Source organism: Mus musculus, chromosome 10 (assembly GCF_000001635.26).
Source record: "Mus musculus strain C57BL/6J chromosome 10, GRCm38.p6 C57BL/6J".
Lineage (NCBI taxonomy): Eukaryota > Metazoa > Chordata > Mammalia > Rodentia > Muridae > Mus > Mus musculus.
Genome location: NC_000076.6, coordinates 72,652,163 through 72,678,843, shown reverse-complemented (window position 1 = coordinate 72,678,843; position 26,681 = coordinate 72,652,163). Strand labels below are relative to the sequence as shown.

Here is a 26,681-nt window from a genome sequence, read left to right as displayed (position 1 = left end):
TCTGTTGTCCCAGCAAAGCAAAGGTTTTACTTCAGTGGCGCTGGGGTCTTCTTTTTCTTTTTTTCCTTTCTTTAAATTTATTTATTTATTTATTTATTTATTTATTTATTTATTTATTTATTTATTTAATGTATGTGAGTACATTGTCACTGTCGCTGTTTTCAGACTCACCAGAAGAGGGCATCAGATCTCATTACCGATGGTCCTGAGGCATCCTTTGTGATTGCTAGGAACTGAACTCAGGACCTATGGAAGAGCAGTATGTGCTCCTAACCACTGAGCCGTCTCTCCAGACCAACACTGAGGTCTTCTTAGTCAGAGATGATTCTTCAGCTCCAATTGACCAGACGCCACATATTCTTTTTACTATTTTTTACTAGTTATTTTATTAATTTACATTTCAAATTCTATCCCCCTTCCCGATTTCCTCTGCCAACGCCCTATCTCATTCCCCCCTCCACCTGCTTCTATGAGGGTGCTCCCCCACTTACCCACCCACTCCAGCCTCAGTGCCCTAGCATTCCCCTATGCTGGGGTATTAAGCCTCCTCAAGACTAAGGGTCTCCCCTCTCATTGATACCAGATAAGGCCATTCTTTGCTACATATGCAGCTGGAGCCACGAGTCCCTCCATGTGTATTCTTTGGTTGGTAGTTCAGTCCCTGGGAGCTCGGGGGTGGGGGTGGGGGTTGAGTTTTTTGTTCTTCTTATGGGGTTGCAAATCCCTTCAGCTCCTTCAGTTCTTCCCCTAATTCTTCCATTGGGGTTCCCGTGCTCAGTCTGATGGTTGGTTTTGAGCATCCACATCTGTATTGGTCAGGCCCTGGAGAAGCCTCTCAGGGGTCAGCTATACATCAGGCTCCTGTCAGCAAGCTTTTCTTGGGATCAGCAATAGTCTCTGGGTTTGGTGTCTGCACATGAGATGGATCCCTAGGTGGGGCAGTCTCTGGATGGCCTTTCCTTCACTCTCTGCTCTAATCTTTGTCTCTGCATTACCTTTAGACAGGAGCAATTCTAGGTTAATACTTTTGAGATGGGTGGGTGGCCCCATCCCTCAACTGGAGGGTGTGCCTAACCACTGGGTATGGTCTCTACAGGTTCTCTCTCCCCTTTGTTGGGTATTTCAGCTAATGTCATCCCTGTTGGGTCTTGGAAACCTCTTGCTTCCCTGACATCTGGGACTTTCTAGTGGCTACCCCCGGATCCCCATCCCCAATATTGAGAGTAGTGGAGTACACTCCTCTGTTCAATTTCCTGACCCTCTGTATTTCTACAGTCTCCTTCCACAGAATCCTGCCCTCTTTTCCCCTCCCCCTCCTCTCTCCCTCCAGAATCCTTCCCTCCCCACTACCTCCTGTAATTATTTTGTTTCCCCTTCTAAGTAGGACTGAAGCATCCACACTTTGGTCTTCCTTCTTCTTGAACTTCATATGGTCTTTGAGTTGTAGCATGGATATTCTGAGCTTTTTGCTTAATATCTGCTTATCAGTGAGTACATACCACATGTGTTCTTTTGAGTCTGGGTTATCTCACTCAGGATGATATTTTCTAGTTCCATCCAATTGTCAGTGAATTTCATGAAGTCATTATTTTTAATTGCCGAGTAAGTGCTGGGACATCTGGGTTGTTTTCAGCTTCTGGTTATTATAAATAAAGCTGCTATGAACATAGTAGAGCATGTGTCCTTGTTATATGTTGGAACATCTTTTGAGTATATGCCCAGACGTGAAATATCACAAGAGTCTTTAAGGGACTCTAAGAAAACTTCCTTCTGAAACTTCATGAGCTTCCATCATCTCACTACTCTCAATATTCTAAACTACCACAAAATAGCTCACTGAGCTCTGAGCACCCAATGGATTTTCCAGTCTAAATGTTTCAAAACCCTTCCACAATCCTGCTCAAAATATGTTCTTCTCTATCAGAAGGACACTTCAATCTCTGGTACCTTTTTGTTGTTGTTGTTCTGGTGGGGTTACTACCGCAGTAATAAAACACCATAACTAAAAGCAACTTGGGGAGGAAAGGGCTTATCTCACCTAACAGCTTGTAGTTCATCACCCTGGTGAGTCAAAGCTCAAAGCAGGAACTGAGAGGCCATGGAGGAGTGCAGCTTACTGGCTGGCTCCTTATCACTTGTTCAGCCTGATTTCTTAAAGCACTTAGATCATGGGGAGGGGCATGGATCATTATGAGCAGTGCTCTCTCATATCAATCTTCACTTAAACACACACACACACACACACACACACACACACACACACAAGGGTTTGCCACAAGCCCAACTAGAGGGAGCATTTTGTTATCTGAGGTTCCCCTTCCAAAAGGATTCTAACTTGTATCACCTTGACCTAAAGCTAGCCAGCACACCTCTTGGACTGAAAGGCTGCTGATAATGTATCAAAGACTGAGATATGTAGAATGTAGGTCTCTTGTCCATAGGACCCCTGGCTTTCTAGCAGCCATGATGATATGCTTATGAGACTCGTGCGAGTCTGTGAGGCAGTTCCTTTAAGCTTAATGAAAAGAGACTTCTTGAAGAAAGTGTCCTGTCGTGTCTAGAAGCCCATCGGGTGACACAGTGGTAACTGCAGGTAGAGTAGCTGTTAAGAGGGTTTTGTGGCTGAGTTAAGGCAGTGCCATCATCTGCTTCTGACCCCATTTGTGTCTCAAGCTGCCGAGGGAAGTTTTGCATCTAACCACAGGAAGCATTGGCCCACCAGATTTCTTGGAGTTGTTACACATATGCACCATAACCAGTTAGAAAGGACAGGAGTCCATTCAGCCTTCGCTGCTGCAGTGTTTCAGAATAGATTATGACTCTATATCTTTATACAAATATTGTCTATGTATCTCTAAACACATGTAGATCTGTGTTTCATTTTGAGTCATTCTACTGTGAATATAACTATTTTGTATTTAATCTTATTGAAAAGTTACCATAGTTTAAATCAAATAGAGAATACTGTGTATGAATGCTCACCTAAAAGTAGGCATCCAAAGGCTAAGGATAGAAGGGGAATTACCTAATATGTAGAAGACCCTGAGCTCAAGCTCCAGCAACGGTATACTAATTATTAATCAACAGCACATATTCAGTTTCTCAATTTAGGAGTAATGACTTCATTGGCAGTTGTGGCTTTTACATAACTAATAATTTACTTTCAAATGCAACAACTTCTAATTTCTTTGAACGGAGACTACATTACTGTAGATCTTTGACATTTTCAAAGACTAGATCCTACTACTGTATGCTGCACTTTTTGCTAACCATTTGGGTAATAGCATGATAATATAGTAATATATGCTCTAAGACCTAATTCCATAAATAACAATTAGAGAAAACAGTATAGTGTGGTCTGTGTCTGTGAGCCCATCCAACCTTGTTCCCACCACTGCCTCTTCCTTTACGTATTAGTCTTGTTTGCAACTTGTGTTTTAGCAAAATGCTAAATCATCACACAATACTGATTTACAAACAATCAACTCCACAAATGTTTACACGAGAGGAAGTATCCTGGCTGTTTTTAGATTCTTCTACAACTTTTTCCTTTCCAGAGGGCTGGAGTTACAAGGACATGCCTCGCTGCTGAACTTGCACATCAGTAAACATGCTGCACACTGAGCCCTTTTGGTAGAGGTCATTGGTTGAGTCCAGTATTCTAAATACTTTTTTTTTTTTTTTTTTTTTTTTTTTGGTTTTTCGAGACAGGGTTTCTCTGTGTAGCCCTGGCTGTCCTGGAACTCACTCTGTAGACCAGGCTGGCCTCCAACTCAGAAATCCGCCTGCTTCTGCCTCCCGAGTGCTGGGATTAAAGGCGTGAGCCACCACTCCTGGCTAAATACTTTAAAGAATACAAAATGCAACAAGGACACTGGATAATCTTATAGTTATATGTTTATTTATTATCTACACAGCATTTTTCTGTTCTATCAATGAGCAATTACCAAGTATTTACTTGGAGAGTTCCTAAAACTTTTACACAATACTGAAGAGAGTGAGGTCACAGTCACAAAGGCATGGATTCACATTCTGGATTCAATAGACTCAAGTTCGGAATGCAGTATCAAGTGACTACAACTGAAATGTTAAGTGCCGTGTTTGAAACTGCCAGTCTAATTGAGGGGCAAAGTGATGAATCAGAGAGAGATTTGACAGCACGACTCAGGAGGACAGCACAGGAGAGAGGCTACCTAAGAGCAGTACAGCAGAGAGAACCAATGAATTTGGTGTAGTTGAGTTCAGCTGAGTCAGGGCAGTCAGTACAGTTCTGTTCCTGAAGTCCATCAGACTTTCCAAGCAGAGCAGTTCAGTCAGAAGCCAAGAGAGGCCCCTTTGAATCAGTCAACTTGAAGCCGGGTTATGAACCAGTACAGCGGAGCTGACCCAGCCAGCCGGCCAGTTTAGTAACTACAAAGGGTGAGCTTACTCGCAGTAATCCTCAGACAACAATTACAGCAGGCGCATAAAGTTGCTTTCACATCTGGTAGGGAGAGAAGACAAAGAAAAAGAGAGGACAAGAGGAGAGACTACTGAAGATCAGCGAGAGAAAAGGGTGGTTGTGGCATGCGTGCCTGTGTGCGTGCATGCATGCGTGTGAGTTTCACTGGTACACTTTTACAGAGACAGGTTGCAAGGACAGCAAGTTAGACACAGGTGAAGACAGAACAAGCCAGAATATACTGTCAAAGTTAGCATGAGACAAAACACAACAGTTCACTGAAAAGCCAAGAGATGCCAGATTGAATCAGCTTGGAGAATTAGATTGTACAGAGGCAACAAACTTCCAGGCTTAGGCCTAGAGATACAACAGTGAAGGAACCAATCTGGTCTCAGCCCAAGCAGGGTATGAATACGGCTCTCTTCTCATCCTTTCATCTGAGGAAATAAAGGTGAAATTAACAATGAGCTCTGTGAACTATTATCTTCTAGCCAACATTTTCAATCTAATATTTCAAATTGTAGTAATTTCAGAAGAATATCTTAAAATGTATTAGTAAAGGATTCTGATCATGACATATTTTATCATTTATCATGTGTTTAGAAAATACCAGGAACAGTAACACAGCACCATCACCATCATTTTAGCCTAGTAATTTGCTAGTGGTAACCTTACATTGGAAGAGATCTCAATTAAAAACAGAAAGAAAAAGTTGGGCTGTTTTAACTTTCTTCTGCATAGCAGTTTAGTTCTAGTGCTTATAGAGGCACTATATATACTTTGCAGTCAATATTAATCCAAAGGTCTCCTGCTGTATAGAATTCCATCACTGGTAACTTTCCACCCATCCTCCTTTGCCAAGGTTTCCAATTATAATCTTTATATTTTATTGTCTTCTGCATTGCTTTTTTGAGATAGGGTCTTGCTCTGTACTCCAAGATGTCTTGGAACTCAGAAATCCTCTTGCCTTGGTCTCCTGAACATAAAAAACACAGGGTCTAGGTGGGCATATTTCCTTGCTTATGCCCGCCCTCCCTCAGACCCCAGGCTGCCATCAGATCCTCAGAGATCACAGAACCCTACTGGGAAACAGAGATATTGAAATTTGCACTCGAGGAGGCTGCCCAAGTAGAGCTTAATTACATAACATATAGGATTCCTGTGTAATATATTTAATCCTTCCTTGATTCATAAGCAGGTTCCTCAGTGAGTTTTCTAAGTACCAACAATTTTAAAGTGGACTGGACATTTGGTATAAAGGGAGACTGCAAGTCACTTCACATTTAGAAATGGTAAATTAGAAAATAATCAAATTATCAAATCAGAACTTAATTTATACTGGCATTGATTACCATTACCATATGGCTGATACACTAAAATCTAACAAACAGTGCTAACTAGGAACAGACATCATTGTACACAATAGGTACCAAGAGCAAAAAAAAAAAAAATAGTAGCACATTCATGTATTTTTAATAAATTCCAAATTAAACATTCCACATGGGAAGCTGTGCAGTGGTTCACACCTAAATCCCAGTTCCTCTGAGGTTTGGAGGTTCAGAGGAGTAGAACTTCTAAGTGCTTACCTCGAGTCACTGTGTTAAGATCCCAGCCTGGGACTTTTGAGATGCTGTCTCAAGAACAATTTTACACTTCAAAATGATAGTCAACTATATCAGAATGTATTTACTTATTTTACGTATGTTATTTATGTTTTTTCTGCAAAAGTTGTTTACTCTCAAAGCAGTGGATGCCTTTCGTTTTTTCTCACACCCGAGGAACTCCCCATACTGACTACAGATAATATCATTGCAGTCATAACATGGCCTTGGGAGAGCTACAGGTGTCTGTATTTCATGGCTACTTTTGTGACTACAGAACATTTACAATACATACTGGATGCTCCATGGTCTTGAAAGTCAAGTAAACCTGGCTAAGTGCCAGTTGAGACAGTCATTAAATGTTTATTTAGAAAAGGCATTGGTTCGGATTAGAACCTGGGGTGCATTCAAAACCCTGAGGCACAGTTGCTTCCACTAATAAGTTAACTGAAGTTTGTGTGGATAACCCAGCTCCCTTGTAGGCCCCAATCCCTGCCTACTGCATCACCATAATAAGTTGTCATCTTCTCTTCAATTTACTTTCACTCTAAGTTTGTGGCTAGCTGGATTCTACTTCCCATATACCTCACAAGCTGATATTACTACGGTGTAAACCACCTGCTAAGAGCCATGATTGCCAATCCAATCACAGTACTAAAATGAAACCTCAGCCTTTGTAACTCATTAAACAATCAGTCTTATTTTTCCACAACATGAGAAACACTTGTAAACTCAATGGGTTGTTTTAATTGCTACATTTTACCACAATGTCAATCAGAGTATAAAATTATGATTGCCCATAATTATGTATTATTACATGAATGAATGCTGGACAATCCCTACATCAAGTCCAGGCTCCTTATATCCCTAGTTTCCCCAAGCCCAACGTAACTTAGCAACCGAATCTAGTTTTCCTTAGGCCTTGCTGTACTTACTTACAGCTTACTCCATTTTACTCATATTTATTTGCAGAACTTCCCACAACACTCGACAGTCATTTATCTCAATTAAGCTGGGCACCTGCATCTTCGGGAGCATGCTGCAGCATGCTTCCAGCAGCATGGTGGATGATTCACAGGTTGTGCGGCATGTCTAGGGTGGCCTGACTGTATGACAATACTCACAATTCTAAACATTGTGTTAGGGCCTGTAACAAACTGATCTTATTTTTTTTAATAATTTCTTTTTAATTTTTGAGATTTCTTTCTCCCTCCAGTCCCCTACGGTCCTTACTCTTTTTCTTTTTAATTTTTGAGATTTCTTTCTCCCTCCAGTCCCCTACAGTCCTTACTCTTTTCCAAATTCATGGCCTTCCTTCTCTCTCTCTCTCTCTCTCTCTCTCTGTGTGTGTGTGTGTGTGTGTGTGTGTGTGTGTGTGTGTGTGTGTGTGTGTATGTGTAAGTGAATGCAACCTACTTTGCCCCATATAGTAATTCTGTCCCTATCCAAAACCACTTGGCTTTTGGATAACCAATTTGTGTGTTCTCCCCTGGGAAAGACATTATTTTTCCAACTCACAGAATTCCCCACTTTGTCGATGGTTGAGGAGCCCTGAGTTTCCCGTGTCTGCATTAGTATGTCTCTTGGTATTATCTAGAAGCTACACCTTAATTTCAAGTTTAAATTATACACAAGCTTTGGGATATTCTGTCAATGAATGCTAAAACATTCACCTTCACATAGAAAAATGTTCTGTCCTCATGTAGCTGATTGAACCCAAAACCCAGAGTTCCTAAAGTCACCCTGAAACACGTAGAGAAATGATACCCTCCATGTATCTTTGATGGTTCTTTGATCAGGACTGCAATAAAATATCTGAATTATTTGAGCCTTTTCCCCACAACTGCCTGGATTCTGGGAGACGAGGGACATCCTTTAATCAATTTCATGCTCCTCTCTGACAGGATGCTTGATTGGGGTCATTGATCATAGGCTGTCAGGTGTTCTTCCAAATCCAAGCTGGACTGACAAGGAAAAATTTGAAATTAAATGCAGAGTGGAGTTCCTTTGTTCCTCCTGGATACCATGTTTTCATCCTCGTGTTTCAGGTGCACTAATTAGGTTATCAATCTAGGATTACAGGCAGAGACTGAGATGATAATACAATTTAAACCCAAAGGTATCCGAAGTGATGAAAGCAACTGTCTAATGCATATTTTCACATGTCTTTTTCCTCCCACAGCTAAATTTCGCATTAAAAACACAAAAGCCAGGGAATTATTTTTCTATAGCACTAAGCAAGATCATAATAAAATGCCGCTACTTTATGAGCTAGTGTCAACATATAATCGTTTCAAGGCTATATTGATCAATGTGCATCACCTACACTGAAGCTTGTATACAAATCCACTCAAGTATTGAGATATAAAGTACACTTGTATTTGATACCAATTTCATTATATTAACCTGCTATGGCATGATTTTGATATTAGTATCAATTTTCCTAATTGCAGGATGACTCATGACAACAAGGGATTTGGGGGCATAAGAATGGAAGCACAAGCTATATTGACAAAGTTGTTACACAGACAGTTATCAATGTAACTATGACACAGTTAATGCAGTATTCTCTGGGAAATGTCAGGTGGTAAGTATAGTGGTTTGAATGAGAATGGCCCCACAGGCTTATATATTCGAATGTTTGCTCCCTAGGGTTTTTTTGTTTTGTTTTGGTTTGGTTTTTTTCTTTTTTTTTTTTTTGGAACTGTTTGCAAAGTATTGGGAGGTGTGGCCTTGTTGAAGAAAGGGTGTCTCTCAGAGGTGGGCTTTGAGGTTTCAAACACCGTGCCAGGCACAGTCTCACTATGCCTGAGTGCAGGCTGTGAAACAGGATATGAAGCTCTCAGCTACTGCTTCAACACCATGGCTGCCTGCTTCCTGCCATGATGATCATGAACTAATGACCCCATCAAACTGTTAGCAAGCCCCCTTTAAATACTTCCTTTTACAAGTTGCCTTGGTCATAGTGCTTACACACACAGCAATAAAATAGCAACTAAACACGTAAGTTTCAGAATACTCTTATATAATTCTTAAATAAGTATTTATACATCTTATACATGTAGCATACTTTTTACTGTTTAATAGTTACAAAAATCTAGCCTTCAGTGGCTCTTTGTGACTTTGTTTGGAAATGAGGCTTTAAAACAATAGTCAAGTAAAAATGAAAGCACAGAGTAAGACCCAATTAAGTATCACTGGTGTCCTCAGACTCAAAAGTAGACAAAGACATCAGCTGATGTTAACTAACCTATCCTAAGATTTACTCTGAGCACTTTCAAATTAGAAATGGAAGGCACATATCTTCAGATAAATGGAAGTAAATAAATTGTACTTTTAAAACAGACTATTTGAGGAGAAGTTTGGGGGCTCAGATAATTATCAAACAGAAATGTAATAAAGGCTTATGGTTTTTTCTAAATAAAACTAAAGCCTGGCATACTTCAGCAACTATCTTCACTACTCCTCCACCTATTTTATCATCAGTGTGTCTTGGCTCAATTCCAACCTCTCACTATCTAGCCCTCACAGTCCTTGGCAGGCTAACTCTCACAAGCTAGCACTATTTTTATGCTCTTTATCTTAAATCAGGCAGAATACGGTAGATTGTGCTATAACAACAACATCAACAACAAAGAAAATTGAGGTATTTAATGAAAGATTCCTATTCCCATAAATGTTTCCAACAATCTAAGGTTTCCCAGAAAGTCCATATCCATGCAATGGGTCAACAATCCAGGCCACAAAGTCTTGTTGCAGGTTCTTCAGGCAAAGAACAGGTTTGCTGCATCTCACTACGTCCATCCTGAAGATCTGCTAACAGGCTTCACAACCAGCTTTCAATCTTAACTAAATTTCTTTCAGTCCCTTCTCCTTAGCTCTTGAAGACATCATCAAACCATCTCACTTGTCAAGCTATAAGTATATCAGGCCACTTCTCATTCTCAGTAGAAAAGGTGTTCCAGGCCAAACCAGTGTTCTTCTTTGTCCCTTTCAAAATACAAACATGCATAATATAACAGGTGTTGAAGCTGACCGTGTCAGCCTATCTCTAGTTGTTACCATACTTTTGTGTTCTTAGCCATCTCAGCCCTAGATGGAGTGAAGCTGCATAATTCCCGTCTGCTCAATGGTCCTTAGACACATGAATGCAGTGGTCAAGTGTACCACTTGGACAAATCTCAATTGTACACCTACCATAAGCTGTTTCTTGGTTAAGGTCCAGCCCTGTCAATTCTTTATGTCAGCACAGAACTGGATCCTACCAGTTCAGAATAAAGAAACTTTGGAATTCCCCCAATATATAGTTCAAACACTTAACGTCCAATCAATGGTATAAGTAAAACAGCCTAAATCTATCCAATAACCACAAGATTTACCACGTTTCTGCCAACAATTCCTAACCCAGATCTTAGTCATCTTTCAATCTTGTTAATACAACCATAAATTCTAAATATCTGTATTTCAAACCTATCATCCCTGGTCTAATCTGTACAGAGAAGTCAATGTGGTCCTTATCAGTTTATAGACTCAAAGCTTCTCACTGACATGTCTCCCTCAGAGAGGCTCATGTCCAGTATCCTGTTAGCTGGGCTCAGTCCTCACGCTATGGCTTTTTGCTTTATCTTAGTGCAGAATTATTTTCCTTTACTCATGCATTTTCATAACCACCACCACCCCATGGCAACTGCCACTTCCCCTGGAATGTTCTTCCTTCCCTGCTGTCTTCTCACTCAATGCTCTCGTTGCAGGACAGCTGTACAGTAGGTGGATTTAACTTTGCGGTTTACAAAGCTGCTTCGTCTCCTCCTTCACTGAGTGGTTTGGAAGCACTCATTTCTTTTTCAAGATGATCCATAAATGCGGTGCAAAAAGGCAAATTTCACCCATCAATGTTTTCACCCTTATAAAGGAAAATATTTGAAATTGTGACAGGAAATTCCCTCCCAGATTGCACACCAGAGGGGAGCCATTTCCAGTTCTGACATATTGCATCTTAGACTTCAGATTTCAGAACTCTGGGCCAGTTCAAGGAAGTGCTTGTGGTCAAGCCAGCCTTTCTTTTTGTTTTACAGTATGTAGTGCATGTGCACGTATGTGCACGTGTGTGTGTGTGTGTGTGTGTGTGTGTACACTAACATTTGAGAAAAGATCTCACTCCATATCTATTACTAACTATTGCTCAGGGAAACATTAAATAGCGGTTCTCATGCCTTGGCCTTCCCAAGGATAATGATTATGAGTATGCACCACCACATCTATTAATTCAAAGAGACTTCATAGCACTTAAGAGTGGGCACTTGTTTCTCCTAACATAATCATGAGTGCTGGGAAAACTATGAGAAGGAAAAACAGGCCTGATTTCACAAAATAAGATCCAATGAGAGCTTTGGGAAAGCTGTATTCCTCTTAGTTAGCATACTAAATGATTGCAAATCCTCAGTTTTACAAACAGAATCCTTCACTGCAGTCAGCTGACACAGGAAGCTGCATCAGAGCTTTGCATCTGAATCCAGCATCATTACTTACCTAGTCATGCTAAAGAGATTACTCAATACCCTGGTGCCAGTTCAGCTATCTTTAATAAAAACTACTATAAGTTCTGACTTATTAACAGACAAAAATGCATGTAATACCTTGGCACAGTATTTCATAGGAATTGGTATCTGAGAAAGCTACTATTCATATTAAGTACACTAAAGATCCTCATTGTAACTTGTGCTAAGATAAACCATATATATATATATATGTATATGTATATACACACATATAAATGTATATATACATATGAATGTATATATAGAAAGAGAATATATGTGTATACATGATACATACATTCTATATAATATACACATATAATATATAATATGCATATATTTTAAATAATACATATATGTTTAAAGAAAGTGAAGAATAAAATATAGAAGTATTTTTCAGAACCATAACCAAACCAAGAAGCCTGCCTGTGTCAAAGTCAATACGAAATTCCAAAAACAATTACATCTGCTATGTGAAAGATGGGGTTCAAAGCTCGCTGCTTAAGAGTTCTTGCTGCTTTTGTAGAGGAGCAGTGTGTTTCCAGCACCCACTCAAGTGGCTCACAAATGTCCTTTAACTCCATCTCCAGGAATGTCACACATTCTTCTGTCTCTGCAGATACCTGTAACTCATGTGCCCAGACCCACATAAAGACAGATGCACATGCATATGCACAAGTGTGTACACACACACACACACCAAAAGATGTTTCTAAAAAAGATGGAATTCAGTGATCAAGTTCTTAAACTCTTGCTTCATTATATCTTCCTAAATCAGATTAAGTCTTAAAATAACAGACCATCAATGGCTCTGATGGTGTGACTGCTTTCCAAGTGTCTCTGCCCAGTGTCCATCAAAAGATTACATTTGATATTTATTTACATACTAGGGTTATTTTTATTTTTAATAAAATCACCTTTAAACTATTTCTCTGCACCCACATCCTCGGATTTTCTGGTTCTAAGCAACAGAACTGCTGAGTACCAAGGACAAACTTCCCTTTGATGAGTCTAGCATGTCAGGGAGAGCAGCTGCCTGCACACTGAGGAATGCAGATGTGGGGAGATGGCCTCCATCTGGAGGTTCAGCAGGGCACCTCCCCGACAGAGCCCCAGCTACACGCTTGTCTGCTTGCATTTCCCACTAATGTCCTGTGGCAAACTTGAACACCAAGGTCAAGCAAAGACACAGGTATCACTACTCCCTCAAAGTCTTCTGTCAGCAACCAAGACAAGAGGATTTCTAGGAAAGGAAGAAAGGCAGCTTGACAGCAGCGGTCTGCAGCTCTCCGAGGCTACAGCAACATCGTCCTTAGGAGACTGTGGTGTGTCCTGGTGTTAGCTTTTATTATTCCATCATAGTTTCTCTTTGGACACAAGGCACAGTGTCTTAAGAGGTGTGAGAGGCCAGTAAGACCCTGCCTAGATAAATTTTGTCCAATCAGACAAGGCTTTGCTGGCTTTCAATTCGCCATACAATATTGATAGCGCTGTTTTCCCATCAGAAATTCAGGAAGTGCACACTTGTTAGCTCTTCTTACATCTATCCACATTTTACTGTCTATCACTCCTCCCAAAAGTACTACCCTGATTCAATCAACAATAACCTTTTGCCTCATAAAACTTTTTTTTAATCCACGTAGCAGCTTTAAGTTCGTTTAAATCACATACACACAGTTGTCTCGTTAAGAATCCTTGCTAGCTTCTTAGCACAGAATAAAATCTAAACTGCCAAGCGCAGTCCACAAAGCCTACTCTGACCCAGCTGTGAGCACTTCAGGCAGTATTTCATGTTCCTCATCTACTTATTCTGCTCTCACCCTTAGCCTTCTAACTGGTCCCAAAGGTACAAAGTGCTCTCCTGTCTCAAGGCTACTGCTTTCATATCTCCTCCTTCCTTTCTGGATGCTATGTTGGCATCATTAACTGCAGTTCTACCATATTTTACCCAGTCTATTTTCAAATAGCACTGCACCTGTGCTATGCACCTACCTAATACAAGTCATAAGAGTTGGCTGGCCTCTGCTTGTGCACACAAGTGTTCCTGAATCGGTGAGTGAGCGCACAGGGAGACAGACATACAGACAGACACACACACACACACAATGATAATGCATTTAGAAACAGATGCAGTACAGACTTCTCTTACTAAGTTTTTCCTGCATTTCACTTATAAAGTATTTCTATGGCAAATCAATTTCCTGGAGATATGCAGAAACTACAGTTTAAAAAAAAATCAACATTTCCAGTTTAATTATTAATCACACCTTTAGCAGATATTACACTTGGGATGTTCATGGGTAAATAAAATCTTCCAGGTGATTGAGGTCAGGGTCACAAATGAGAAAACCTTTCTGTAAACATTACCTGGCATACTTCTCAATTTAGCAGGAGCTAAGGAGGAGGAAGAGAGATGACAGATGGGGCTGAAACAGAGAATCTTCACAAACCAAACCAAAGCCTAAGGGGCTAGAGAGACCACCAGCAGTCAAGGGCATTGGCTACTCTTGTAGAAGACCCAGGTTTGGTTCTCGGCGCCCATTTGGGGGCCTCATTAAGTATCTCTAATTCCAGTTCCAAGAGATTCAGTGATCTCTTCAGGATTCCTTATATACAGGTGCATACAATGGAACACATACATACATATCAGAGAACATAAGCAAACACTCATATACATACAATAAATAAATCTTTAAGGACAATTAAAACAGCCAATAATAAAAGCATTTAAAAATCCATGTGGTTCTGAAAATTACAAAGTAGACAAAAGGAAACCATTTCAACCATAAAACACTTTCCACTGGAGGCTAGACAGAAGGCTCAGCAGCTAAGGGCACTGGTTGCTCTTCCAAAGGACTCGGGTTCAATACCAATACTCAATACCTACATGGCTGCTAAGAGTCCTCTGTAACTATAGTTAGGAGATTCAACACCCTCTTCTAGTTTCCTTGGGTATAACACACACATGGCACACAGGCATATATGCATGCAAAAACAAAAATCATATACATTTAAATAAACCTTTAAAAAAGAAACTTTCCACTGAGGTATGAAGTCCTTGAGACGAGAATACAACAATGTATTCCGTCTTGATTCGTTCATGCCGCTCCTTCTCTCCCGCTCCTCCAGGCTGTATGAGTCACAGAGGCCGGAGAAACGGTTAAGTAAGTGTAGCATGACAGGTTAGGGAGCCGAGCCTGCATGGATGTGCATAAGCGACTCCTCACTAAGACAGACCAACTGAGAGAACAGTTTCCTCAGAGGCTAGAATATCTCAAAGTCAGAAGCATCATGTCAACGCTTTCCCTCCTTTACGAGCTTTGATACAAGCATGTATCAGGCCAGCAAAAGCATTCATTAGTACCGTCATATTCCCTGTGTGAGAGGGAGAGTGGAACCTTAGGACATCTTCCCAAGTATAACACAACTGATTCTATACTGTGTTCAGTATTTCTGAAAACATGGTGGTATTTTATGACTTATGAGATATTTTAAGGCACAAACAGTTCAGTAATGATCTCCTCAAAACACATATGGAGGTTGAGTCTATTACTGTCAAGGTAGGAACATGGCAGGGTCTAGGCAGGCATGGTGCAGAATGAGTTGAGAGTTCTACATCTTGTTCTGAAGGCAAACAGGAGTAGAATAGCTAATGGGCAAGAGGACTTAAAGCCCTACAGTAGCACACTTCCTACAAGACCACACCTCCTAATAGTGCCACTCCCCAAGCCAAGCATATTCAAACCACCACACCCAATAAAAAAGAATAGAGTACATTTTGACAACAGACAAGACTGCAACTAAGTTGGACAAGATTCCTATAGTTTACAAGTTTATGACTGAAATGAGTCTTTAAAAAAATAAGGCAGGACAGACTAAGAGGGAAAAAACCAACAACTGACAGTCCACAAATACAATGCATATGAATACATGCAGCATATATAATTTTATATACACATGAAATTCTTTCATATTAGCCACTAAGCACCTAGAGAAAACAAAATGAACCAGCTTTATAAACTAAACTTATAAAGTAATATTAAATAAAAAACATATTTAACGTGTTTCTAATTTATGGAAAAGTAATGCTTTGGACATATGAAACCTCACTGTTTAACCTTCCTCAAAAGATACACTATCGATAGTGATTGTTATACATTATATATGAAATAAGCCATAAAAGGGCTCGTGTGCTAAAGGCCTAAGACAGAATTGCTGATGGAGAGGCGACTAGATCAGGAGGGCTGAATGGATTGGAAGGTGGATCCTATGTGGAGGATATGGGTGACTAGGAGCAAGTCTTCAGAGGGTGTATCTGTGCTTGCACATAAGCAGGCGTACACAGATATACATGCACCCTCCCTCTCTTGATTTCTAGGAGGTAAGACACTCCTTGCATCACACTCTTCTGCAATGATCAACAGCATCAGCAATCCCAGAAATGCTCTCACATTCCCAAAAACAAGGAAACAACTGACTGCGATCTGAAGCTTCTGAAGCCATGAGCACAGATTTGGGTTCCGTCAATTTGTTTATCTGAGGCACCATAGCAACAAAATCCTGACAATGATGCTTGGTAAGAATCACCTATTTACCACCCTTTCCTTGCTGTGACACATTTTTTCTAGTAAGTGTTACTCTTTCAATCAAAACCCCTATACCAATGGAGCTTAATTTAGGTAGTGAATTAGTTCCTAAATAGATCAGTGATTGTGAACAAGGCAATAAAAAGAAAACCTCTAATGGTATCAAGTGTTCCCATAAGTACTTTGTATACATGTGGATGTGTGTTGGTGTGCATGCACATATGTGTGCATGTGTGTGGATTGCGAAGGACAGCCTTTGGTGTCATTCCTCAGGTGGTGTCCACCTTGTTTTGAAGAGATAGGAGTGTCACACTGAACCTGCAGCTTGCTGATTCAGAGTACCAGGGACATGCCTGGCTTGACCTCTCCAACACTGGGATCACAAGGAACTTTCGTCAGCAGGTCTTGCTTGTTTGAAATAGTTGAGAGGGACTGCACTCCGATCTTCACACTTGCACATAATGCATATTGCCAAATGGCCCATCTCCTTGACTCCACTGAATAAAATTTTTGACTAATTTCTCAAAATAATTACAGCAGCCTATCTCTAGTACCACTCATGTCAGAGGCACTTGATACGTCCTCTTAGCTTTAAATTTAAGGAATCCAAGAATATTTTTGAACCTAAGTGTTAAAGTCGTTAGACAGACTGACAAACCAGACACACTGTCTAAACAGTATGTAACCACAGCTCTTGGCTATGTTTGTATACAGATGGGGGTGCTTTTCCTCAGACATTCAATTACCTCCTACATCCATGATAGGTAGATTATTATTACTCAGACACAAGAAATGATTTTGCATTGCTCAAACTGCTTCCAAACATTCATAAACCCTTAGTGACTATTACCATGAAGGATCTACTATAAAATATGTGGTTCCATATTTTCCAAAGGCATCTTTTATTTTTTTAAATTGCTAACTACCACCATCTAGGAATGCAAGAGACATGCGACTGCTTTAGTCATTATCCCTGAGTGTAATATGCTGGCAGTTCAGTTACACTGTATTCTTTTCAAGTAGGCTTTTCAACATAGCAACATTGCAGAAGAGGCTCCATCTTGTTACCACTCCAACACTGCTTCCGTGCAGTATCTAATTGCCTGAAGTGGGTTTCAGAGTTTCTGCTACTGTCATTACAGCCTCAAAAGCAATAGGATGGAAGCACAGTTTGTTTTTTTTCTAATGAACATTTTACCAAGAACCGAAATACTGGTGGTGTGACTTTCTGGAGTTAAAATGCAACCGAAGATTTTGTATCAAAGAAACTTCTTCAGTGGGTTCTGTGTGTTCTGGATGAAGGCTCCTACTCTATATGACCATGTGGGTACAAGCTCTTAGATTCACCACTTCCTCTGCTGTATGATAACCTCCCTGGTACCGGACTCCTGTCTTCCTACTAACTCTGCCTGTTCTCATCTGAATCTCCTGTATTCCATTTCACACTCTAATATTTCAAAGCTTACGCATTAAAAAAAAGACGCAAAAAGGCTCAACAAGGAGACATTTTTAATGCAAGTTACATTAATTCTGTAATTTAGGGATGAAATGCATTCATCTCAGAAATGGTAGAGGACTAACAGTGAAACAAGAATTCCCATTTTCAAAGATAGTAGGGATTTCTAATGCTATGATTGATAATTTAGTGTACTTTTGGGTACCTAAGTTTGGAAGAAAAAATTTATAAAATAACAATCTCTTGATAAAACATATGACCCTATACAGTAACGAAAAGGCATATATTTTTTACCTACAAAATATTGCCTAAAATTTCAAATATTAAAAATATATGCCAAAGGAAAGAAAATAACAAATAATGATTGGGTTAAAAAAAAAAAAGAGCAGTGAAAAAGGCCAAACTCTGAGGTATTCTGTCATTTCTCTTATTACTTTATGGAGCTGTGAATTAGATGTAGAGCCTTACAGCATCAGCTGTACCCGCAGCCTAAAGCTAGAGCTTGGAAAGACAAACAAAGCAAAAGCCTTCTGGGAAATACTAATGAGAAGAGAAAAAACCATCCAACAACAAAAATACCAACTAGGATGCATACAGATGTAAGGAATGTCAAAAATGCATACTTTAAATGTTTTACAAGTTACACACTGGTTTACACAAGATACCATGAGCCACTAGCACAGTCCTTTCAGCTGTGTATGAAGCAAAACATACTGCCAAAAACAAAGGTAGGGTTACTCAAACATAAACAAATGAGACCATGCAAAAAGGCAGTGTGTCAATGAGCTGAAGTTGCAAACTAGTAACCTAGCCAACAAAGAAGACAAAACTGCTGTGAGCATCACTCTTAAGACAGAAAAACAAGTAAATGCACTCTATACTAGGCTCCAATATAATATCTTAAAATGGAAATTAAAATTCCAAAGTCAAGAAGCAGATGACTGAATCATGGATAGCAACATAAAATTACGACAGTTAGGAAAACTAAAATTTGGGCTGGAGAGACGGCTCAGAGGTTAAGAGCACTGACTGCTCTTCTGGAAGTCCTGAGTTCAATTCCCAGCAACCACATGGTGGCTCACAGCCATCTGTAATGGGATCTGATGCCTTCTTCTGGTGTGTCAGCTACAGTATGTACATAAAATAAATAAATAAATATTAAAAAAGAAAAAAGAAAACTAAAATTCCATGTAGAAGGAATACAACTTTTAAAAATTAAAAAAAAATATTTAAAAAGGTAACTGATCGGACTGCTCCTTTAGAATAACCCAACAGTGTGGACGTTAAAGAGACAAGGCTGAGAATATTCTAGAATTGTTGATAAAAGCATATTCTCAACTATTTACAACATAATAAAACGATAGAATGGAAAAAGGGATTGTGAGCAGCCAGGGAGAGTAGGAACCTATGGGTAAGATCTGGCAGTCTACTGTATAGCGCAGGCACCAGGACAAGTTGGTTTACTGTACTCTAAAACCTGCTGAGTGCATCTTTCATAGTCTCAGTGCAGGAAAGTATGTGAAGAAACACATTATTATGCTTAATTTAATCATTTCATAGCATATTCAAGCATCAAAACATGTTGTATACCTTAATACTATATATATCCTGTTTTTCTATTTTACTTTCATAAAGCTAGAAAACAGAAAAGTATACCACAGAAAGAGCTGTGAAGTGTATCGCTGATTCCTCAGAGGAAACAATGAGAGTCAGAAACGCACCTTGAGGATGAAACAAAAGTCTTTTCATACTATAAAGTCTTTTGTGCTCTGGCGATTTGAATGGGAATGGGCCCCAATGGCTCACATGTTTGAATGTTTGGTCTCTAGTTGGTGGCACTGTTTTGGAAGGATTAGGTGTGGCCCTCTGGAGGTGTGACACTGTGGGTAGGGTATGAGGTTTCAAAGCCCAGGCTAGTTGCCCCAGTCTCTCCTCTCTCTGCCCGCTGCAATGTGGGCTAGATGTAAGCCCTCATTATTGCTCCAGTGCCATGCCTGCCTGCCTGCTTGCTCTCGTTCTCCCTGGCGTACACAATGTGCATGAACTCACCCTCTGAAACCTTACCAAGCCTTATGTTACATGCTTTTTTGTTTTATAAGTTGCTTTGATCATGGAGTCTCTTTACACCAATAGAAAAGTAATAAAGACTAATTTCTAAAGGAAATTATGAAACATTTCCTTATGATGAAGTTACTGTATAGGAAAGCAATGCAATGTAAAATCAAGAGAGGGGAAATTCAAAATCCACATGCAGATATGAATATAGCATTGAATGGCTACAATTTTAATACGTGAGAATATAAAGGATAGAAGTAGTAGAATGAACAACTGTATTAGCTAAAGGTAGGGTGCTGTATCGATGGTAATGCGTTCCAGGGTTCATTCTGTGCTTAAGAAAAGGCTCAATGTCCTTCACATATAACTTTAGGCTAATAATAGCTGAACTTACAGAGAAGACCTTCTTAGGAATGAAAAGGATGAAAGAAATACCAACCAAACAACACATTAAAGCGAAGGCACTAAGAATACCAAAACATAGAAATTACAGTAAAATGGCACAAACATCAAATCCTTTTCATTACAGAACTGAGAACTATGAAATCTTAAAGATTCCTTAAAGTATTACTGAACCCAATCTGTAAACAGTGGCCCTAAACATGCATACAACTGACAGACATAAGGACTAAGTAAGACTAAAACTCAAGGTTGAAATCAAGGCAAAGGTAAGCAAGGGAACTGCAGAGGTTATATTAATATTAAAATGCTGTATTTCTAGTCAAAGGCATTTCTGTGGACATAAAGTGGCCAACAGAACCATGAGTACATTAAGGGCCACAGCTGAAAACTTGAACCCACTTCTCTCAGACCTCAACAAAACAAGTACATTAAAGACATAAGTAGAAAAAAGGAACAATCACAATCCAAAGGAAAATAAATGTCACACAATTCTAAAATAAGAAATGTTTAACAAAGACTACATTGAGGCTACAACTATTTTCCCTGTCTAATCAAAAATAGCAATTATTACAAATGACATTCTCTAAAAATACATGGTTCTGGCAGGCTTTGCCCTCTCCGCTCCCTTCCCTCTGCCTTGCTAAAAAAAAAAAAACAAAAAAAAAAACAAAAACAAAAAAACAAAAAACATTAAACTACATTAAAAAACATTAAAGCTAGCCACTGGAGGTCTATTCCCTTATTTGGCCACTTCCTCCTCCTGAGGCTGGTGCACAAGATCCAGCCATCAAAGTATTCAAGTCCAGCAATCAAAGGCTCCCTTTGGCTTATCTAATTAAGATACCCAATCAAAATATACAACCCCCACCCCCACCCCCACATCCTAACCCATTTTAACCCAAACCAACCCCTCACTTTTCTCTTCTTAAAAACTATACCTGTGAGGTCATTTGCTGCTGTTTTCCTGCCTGTGTCAGAAAGCAGACACTAACTTTTCTTCCCTGCTTAATAAAGAATCTCTGTGACAACACGTGCTTGAGTATGGTTTGTACCTAATCTGGGGTCTGAAAATCTTAACCATCCTGTTCTTTCCACTTTTTCAGTTCCTCGGATCTAGAGTTCAGAGGGCGAGGATTTCCGTCTTGGCAGCTCAAGCACATCACATTCTGAGTTGGCTTCTGTCCGCTGCAGGATCTTGTGCATACAGCTATCACCCAGAGAGCTATCAATGGAGGGTGTCCGCCCGCAGGGAGTAAGATCAAGTTCCCAGCTCCTCTTTCAATCTTGTCAAGTGGACACTGATCTCTCCCCACAGTTGCCCTGTTCTTCTCTGCTTGGGGACGAGGGGAGGGTGGTTACTCAACTGACAGGGCTTACCTTTAAGGAGATTTGGATTTGGCTGTAAGGGCTCGCCCTTTCACATCTTTGTCCTCAGCCTTGCCCTCAGAGATGACCAGCTTATTCTGCAGCGAACACAGCAGCTGGAGGTAGCTCTGGTTCCTAGAGGGACAGAGTTTGTGGGAAGTGACAGGAGTCTTGGGTACACTGCCTGAGGCTTCAACCCAGGATTCAAACCTCACCTCTGCAGCTTCTCCTGTTCCTGCCCCGCTTGCTGCTTCAAGGTTTCCAGTTCCTGATGGGATCCGTCAAGCTTCTCCAGAGCCCTCTTCCGGCGCCTCTTGACCTCTGCAGAAATCTTTGTCAGGTTCTGCAAACGCTTCTGAAGGGGTGAGAATGCAGGGCCGTGACTCACCTCATGCTCCTCTTCTCAGCGCCTGCCATATCTCCCATCTCCCCTGCTTAGCCAGAGCTTGAGGCTCAGACTCACTGACAGGCAGAGATACCTTGTCACTTCAAGACAGAGAAGAGCCTAGAGAGAAGTCAGAGCCCACCTGTTGCAGTACCCACTGCTTCTGAGCCAGCTGAAGTTTCTCCTCAAGGACTCGCTTCTGCAGGGAGAGAAAGGACATTCCTTCTTAGGGTTGATTTGAGGAGAGAGCATCGAGGTCCAACCCAGCTTCCCCTCCCCTTCCTCCAGTCCTGCATCCCCTCAGGTTCTCTAGGTATACCTTAGCCTCGAGTTGCTCAAAAGCCTTCTGAAGCTCTGTGTACTTCCTGTGAGCCTCTTTAACCTGGGGTAAGGCCTCAGACAGGGCACATTTTATGACATCCACGTGATCCATGTATGTGGCCTTCATGTCCTTCCACTGCTCCTTAGTTTCAGTTGCCTTTTGCCCTAAGGTGGGCCACAAAGAACAAGAACACGAGTGAGTCATGCCTGCAGCCAGCCTTCTAGAGCTCTCGTTCACAGCCTTCCTTCCCATGAGGCAGACACAGGCATGGCTCACATCTTCCCGCTTCAACCATTCAGCCCACACCCTACCTACAACCCAAGCCTACTCACGACTGGCATCTTCAGAAGCCAGAGCATCAGGGCTCTGCTCAGTGTCCTCCTGAGCCAGAAAAGTCTGTAAGAAGTTCACTACTTGAAGCTGGCTACAGAGCAGTTTGTCTTTCTTCCGCGAGTTCTGTTTACCGTGGGGACAGAAGCAGGGATTAGTCTTCCCTTCTGATACTAGAGACCAGCCATTTTGTTCTTCCCCATTGCTGCCCACTATTTCAAGAGGCTATCCCAGGACCAGCCCCGCCCCCTGTCTTCTGAAACGCTGGGTCCCACTTTGCACATACATACCCTCATAAACTCCTCCATGATCTTGGCAGGCAGCTCTGCTTCTTCCTGCAAGCCTACAGGTTCTAGAATGGCTGCTGCCTCAGCCAGAACCCTGTAAGGCATGAGTGAGATTGTGCTATGGTACCACACGAGCTCGAAGGAACATATGCAGTGGCATCTATGTCAGGAGGGTGCCAATGCTCAGAGGCTACCCAAGGGTCTTAAGGGACTTTAGGCTGAGATCAGAAACACCATGTACCTGGACAACATACAGTAGCAACTAAGCGCCATGAGGAAATCACCTGAAATACTGGAGGATAGGGACTGTGCAGACATGACTACATGTTTAAATAGGGGGGGTCACAATGGGTAAAAACTCGATGAATCCGTCTGAAAGCAGCAGGGGCATATATACAGAAACAGAGAAAAGCCAAAGTTCAGGCAAGCCTTGGAAGACATGCTAGTAATGGCTGATCTCAGAACGTATGATGTGTAACCCACCCAGCCTTTCCAGATTGGCTGGAACAATCCACTAGAGGACAGAGATACAGATAAAAAAATACTAAAGAAGAAGGTTGTGACAGAAGGTCCTAGAATGGTAAAGGGTTGGTTACGACATCTGTAATGGAGCTGGCTTTTTTAGAATACTACGCCACAGGGCTCAGGGTGGGTGAGGTAATGTCCCTCAAAGGCAGCATCCGACATAAGGTGACCTACGTCAGCCATCCAGATGTATCACTCCGCATACAGAAAGAAGTCCCTGCTTAGTCATACCCCTGCAGCAGAATGCCACAAAGACCCTAATAGGCATCATTCCAAAAAAGAGACGTTGTCACACAGTCAAATTCTGCACTCCTGAATTGAGGCGACATCAACCCTCAAAGGCCACACTCATGGAGTAGGATGACAGTCTTTTCGGGCTGCATTATCTTTTCTAATTGAAACTGCTCCTCGGGGCCTACACTCCAGAATCCAGGTGACATCGTCTCTTAGGGCCCGCACTCCTCAGCTAGGGTGACAAGATCCCTCAGAAGTCGCACTCCTGAACTAGGGCGCCACTGTCCCTCCGCCGCCACTGCCCGAGCCGCCGCCCCAGGCCCTCGCCTTCCACACTCACTCTTTCGTCGCAACAGCGTTGTTTTTCTCCGCAACAGCGTTTTTCTCCGCGTCCGCCATCGTTCTGTCGCTCACCACGCCTTTGGATTCTCCTGGACTGCCCGCCTAGGTCGAGATTGGTTTCTGGGTAAGTGGGCAGGACTTTAAATGACGTCACCTCTTTTCATTGGCCGGAGTCGATTCCGGTCCCGCCCCCGTACGCAAGCGTAGGCGGTTTTTCGGTTCTGGGGGCTGGCTGGAGGTTCTGAGCCTGCGCAGTAGGAAGCACTGATAGCTGAAGGCCAGACAGTGAGAAAGCAAAATTTGGTGGGTGCAGACACCGGAAAAAGGCTATTATCTGTTCCAGTAGTCACGCTTTCCTATTAAATGTACTGCTGCGGAAGAAAGGAGGTGGGCCTCTCCTCCACGACGCTGAAGAATACTGATCTTATAAGTAAATACTATATGAGTTCAAAACATTGTGCTTTTAAAGACCTTAATCAGAGATCCCAGTTGGGTCTCTTGTGTGGACAAGTCCCAGCTGAAACTGAGGGTGGGCGTTGGTCGCCAGAGTGCAGGAGGGAGAGAAAGAAGGCTGCACCTAGAGAACCCAGAGCCAGCAGCTTTCTGAAATACTCTGCTGAATCCTGAGCTGTATCTGAGGAAATTTCCTGAAGGGAATTTTAAAGATGCTTTGGAGATTAAAGCAGAGTCGATATTAGATACCATTTTCACAGATTGGTATTGAAGAATGCCTACTCAATGGTGAGCAGATACACCACTGAGAAGTGTCGCCTTGCGACTGGCAATAAATAACCCTACCTACGTTGAGCACTGCTGTGGCACCATCTAACAGATTAAAGGAATGAGGCCTTAACAATCCCTTAAATGTGAGACCAACTAGACTGCAATAATGAAGATGAGGTTACAAAAAAAAAAAAAAAAAAAAAAAAATCACCAAGCAGTAGGTTCGGCTTACAATTCCTGATCTTTGCTTAGTCATTCCCAGGCATGACTAAAAGAAAATTCATTATTAGATGAATAAGTCACTGTTTAGAACAGAAATGGATGTTAAGACATCAGACAAGCAGAACATCTTTGTGTTCCAGAGAAGGAGTAAACAGAAACCAAGATGTGCTACAGATGTGGGCAAGAGGAACTCTCATGTTACTGCTGGGTGTGTTTTGAAAACAATGTTTCCTCAAAGGGTTAAACATAGAATTACTGGATGATCTATAATTTTCCAAGTATAATTACAAAGGAAATTAACATATAAACACAAAAATGCACACAACACACGAAATCTGTAAGAGCCAAAAGTAGAACAAACCTGTCATGACACAAGGAATGAGAAGAACTACTGTAAATGGAATACAAATTTATAATAACCAAAAATGGGGTATTATTGTATGGGAATCTAGCAATGAACCTTGAAAAAATGAAGCCAGGTAAACAAAATTGCAGATTTGATTCTTTCTTTCTTTCTTTCTTTCTTTCTTTCTTTCTTTCTTTCTTTTTCTTTTTTCTATCTTTCTTTCCTTTTTTTTTTTTTTCCTTGTGTTTTTCCAGACAGGGTTTCTCTGTATAGTTCTGGCTGTCCTGGAACTCACTCTGTAGACCAGGCTGGCCTCAAACTCAGAAATCTGCCTGCTTCTGTCTCCCAAGCACTGGGATTAAAGGCGTGCACCACCACTGCCCGGCCTGATTATTTCTTTTATGTAAAATATACAAATAAGGCAAATCAATGAAAGCAGAGAGTGAATTAATACTTGACCAATAGATAGGAGAGGGAAGAGAAAGTAAGGTAAGGAGAAATCATTGAGAGGAACTGGAAAGGCATAGTGTCTTTTAAAGGGTTTAATAGAAATATTCTAAAATTAGATTACGGTGAATGTTGAACAAGATATATAAAAGGTTATTTTTATGCTAGAAACAAATGTCATAAAGCTGTTACTTATAGATGTGACACTAGACAAAGACCCGCCAACCTTATCAAGATGGACATTGTAATATGTGAAATTTGATGGCCTCGGTGGCAGATTAAACATGGAAATCAAATTAATAAGCTTTAAAGCATAGGAACCACGCAAAATGAGCATCTTTTTAAACAAATGAAACAACTTGGGTCCAACACTAGTAAACTGAGACACAAGTTCTTACAGCTTAATATCCTTTTAAATAAAGATCCTGAGTGCAAGACAATGAGGTAAGAAAAAAAAAAAAAAGCAAAGAAACAATGCAAAGACTCACAACAACCCCCACATGGAAATTTAATTATAAATCCAAAACTACCAAAACACCTCAAATCATTTTGTTGCGATTTCAACAACATTTTGTTGGATTTTGCAACTGTCATGGATCATAATGTAAATATTCGTGGTTTCGATTAATCTTAGGCGATCTCCATGAAGGGGGTCATTTTGAAACCCCTGAAAGAGTTGTGAGCCCCACAGGTTGAGAACCACTGCCCTAACACAAGAACCATGAATGAAATGGTCACTGCGTACCATAATTACTTAACTTAATCCAAGACCATTAATAAAAAGAAAATACCATAAGCAGATGGCAAAAGAAGGAAAACAGCTGCATGTAGAAAAACAAAATAATGAATATAGGAAGCATTTTGTTAGATATACTCAAGTAAAGAAGAGGAGGGAAAGGAACTTCAAAGAAAAAGCAAATTGACCTTGGTTTCTATATGCAGCAAATAGTCTTCAAAACTGACAGGTAACTAGAGGCATTTTTAGCCTGGAAGTAGAAGTGATTTTTTTTTCCAGATTCACACTCTATAAGAAAGATAAAATGCATTAGGTATATGGAAAAGTGACATCTGCAAA

At 40.8% G+C, this 26,681-nt stretch overlaps 1 protein-coding gene across 3 annotated transcripts; it reads right to left on the bottom strand.

Annotated features, from left to right (window-relative positions):
- Positions 1-3,879: 3,879 nt before the first annotated feature.
- Positions 3,880-23,998, bottom strand: Zwint (ZW10 interactor). 3 transcript variants are annotated; one of them, NM_001293683.1, is made up of 8 exons: positions 23,867-23,998; positions 22,771-22,861; positions 22,483-22,606; positions 22,148-22,314; positions 21,971-22,027; positions 21,659-21,798; positions 21,456-21,578; positions 3,880-4,878 (listed from the first exon to the last, which is right to left on the bottom strand). In NM_001293683.1, exons 1-7 carry the CDS (start codon positions 23,923-23,925, stop codon positions 21,458-21,460), a joined length of 759 nt encoding a protein of 252 aa, NP_001280612.1. In that variant the 5' UTR covers positions 23,926-23,998; the 3' UTR covers positions 3,880-4,878; positions 21,456-21,457. The 3 variants fall into 3 exon arrangements, with proteins under 3 accessions (NP_001280612.1, NP_079911.1, NP_001280613.1); NM_025635.4 differs by lacking the exon at positions 3,880-4,878 and adding an exon at positions 9,051-10,945; NM_001293684.1 differs by lacking the exon at positions 3,880-4,878 and adding an exon at positions 9,051-10,032.
- Between the last annotated feature and the right edge of the window lie 2,683 nt (positions 23,999-26,681).

Excerpts from the sequence above, each read along its gene's own strand:
- Zwint (NM_001293683.1), bottom strand. The coding sequence starts at position 23,925 with ATGGCGGACGCGGAGAAAAACGCTGTTGCGGAGAAAAACAACGCTGTT. Across the intron at positions 22,028-22,147 it reads TTGAGCAACTCGAGGCTAAG|AAGCGAGTCCTTGAGGAGAA; the intron begins GTATACCTAGAG and ends CTCTCCCTGCAG. Across the intron at positions 21,799-21,970 it reads AGCAGTGGGTACTGCAACAG|AAGCGTTTGCAGAACCTGAC; the intron begins GTGGGCTCTGAC and ends TCACCCCTTCAG.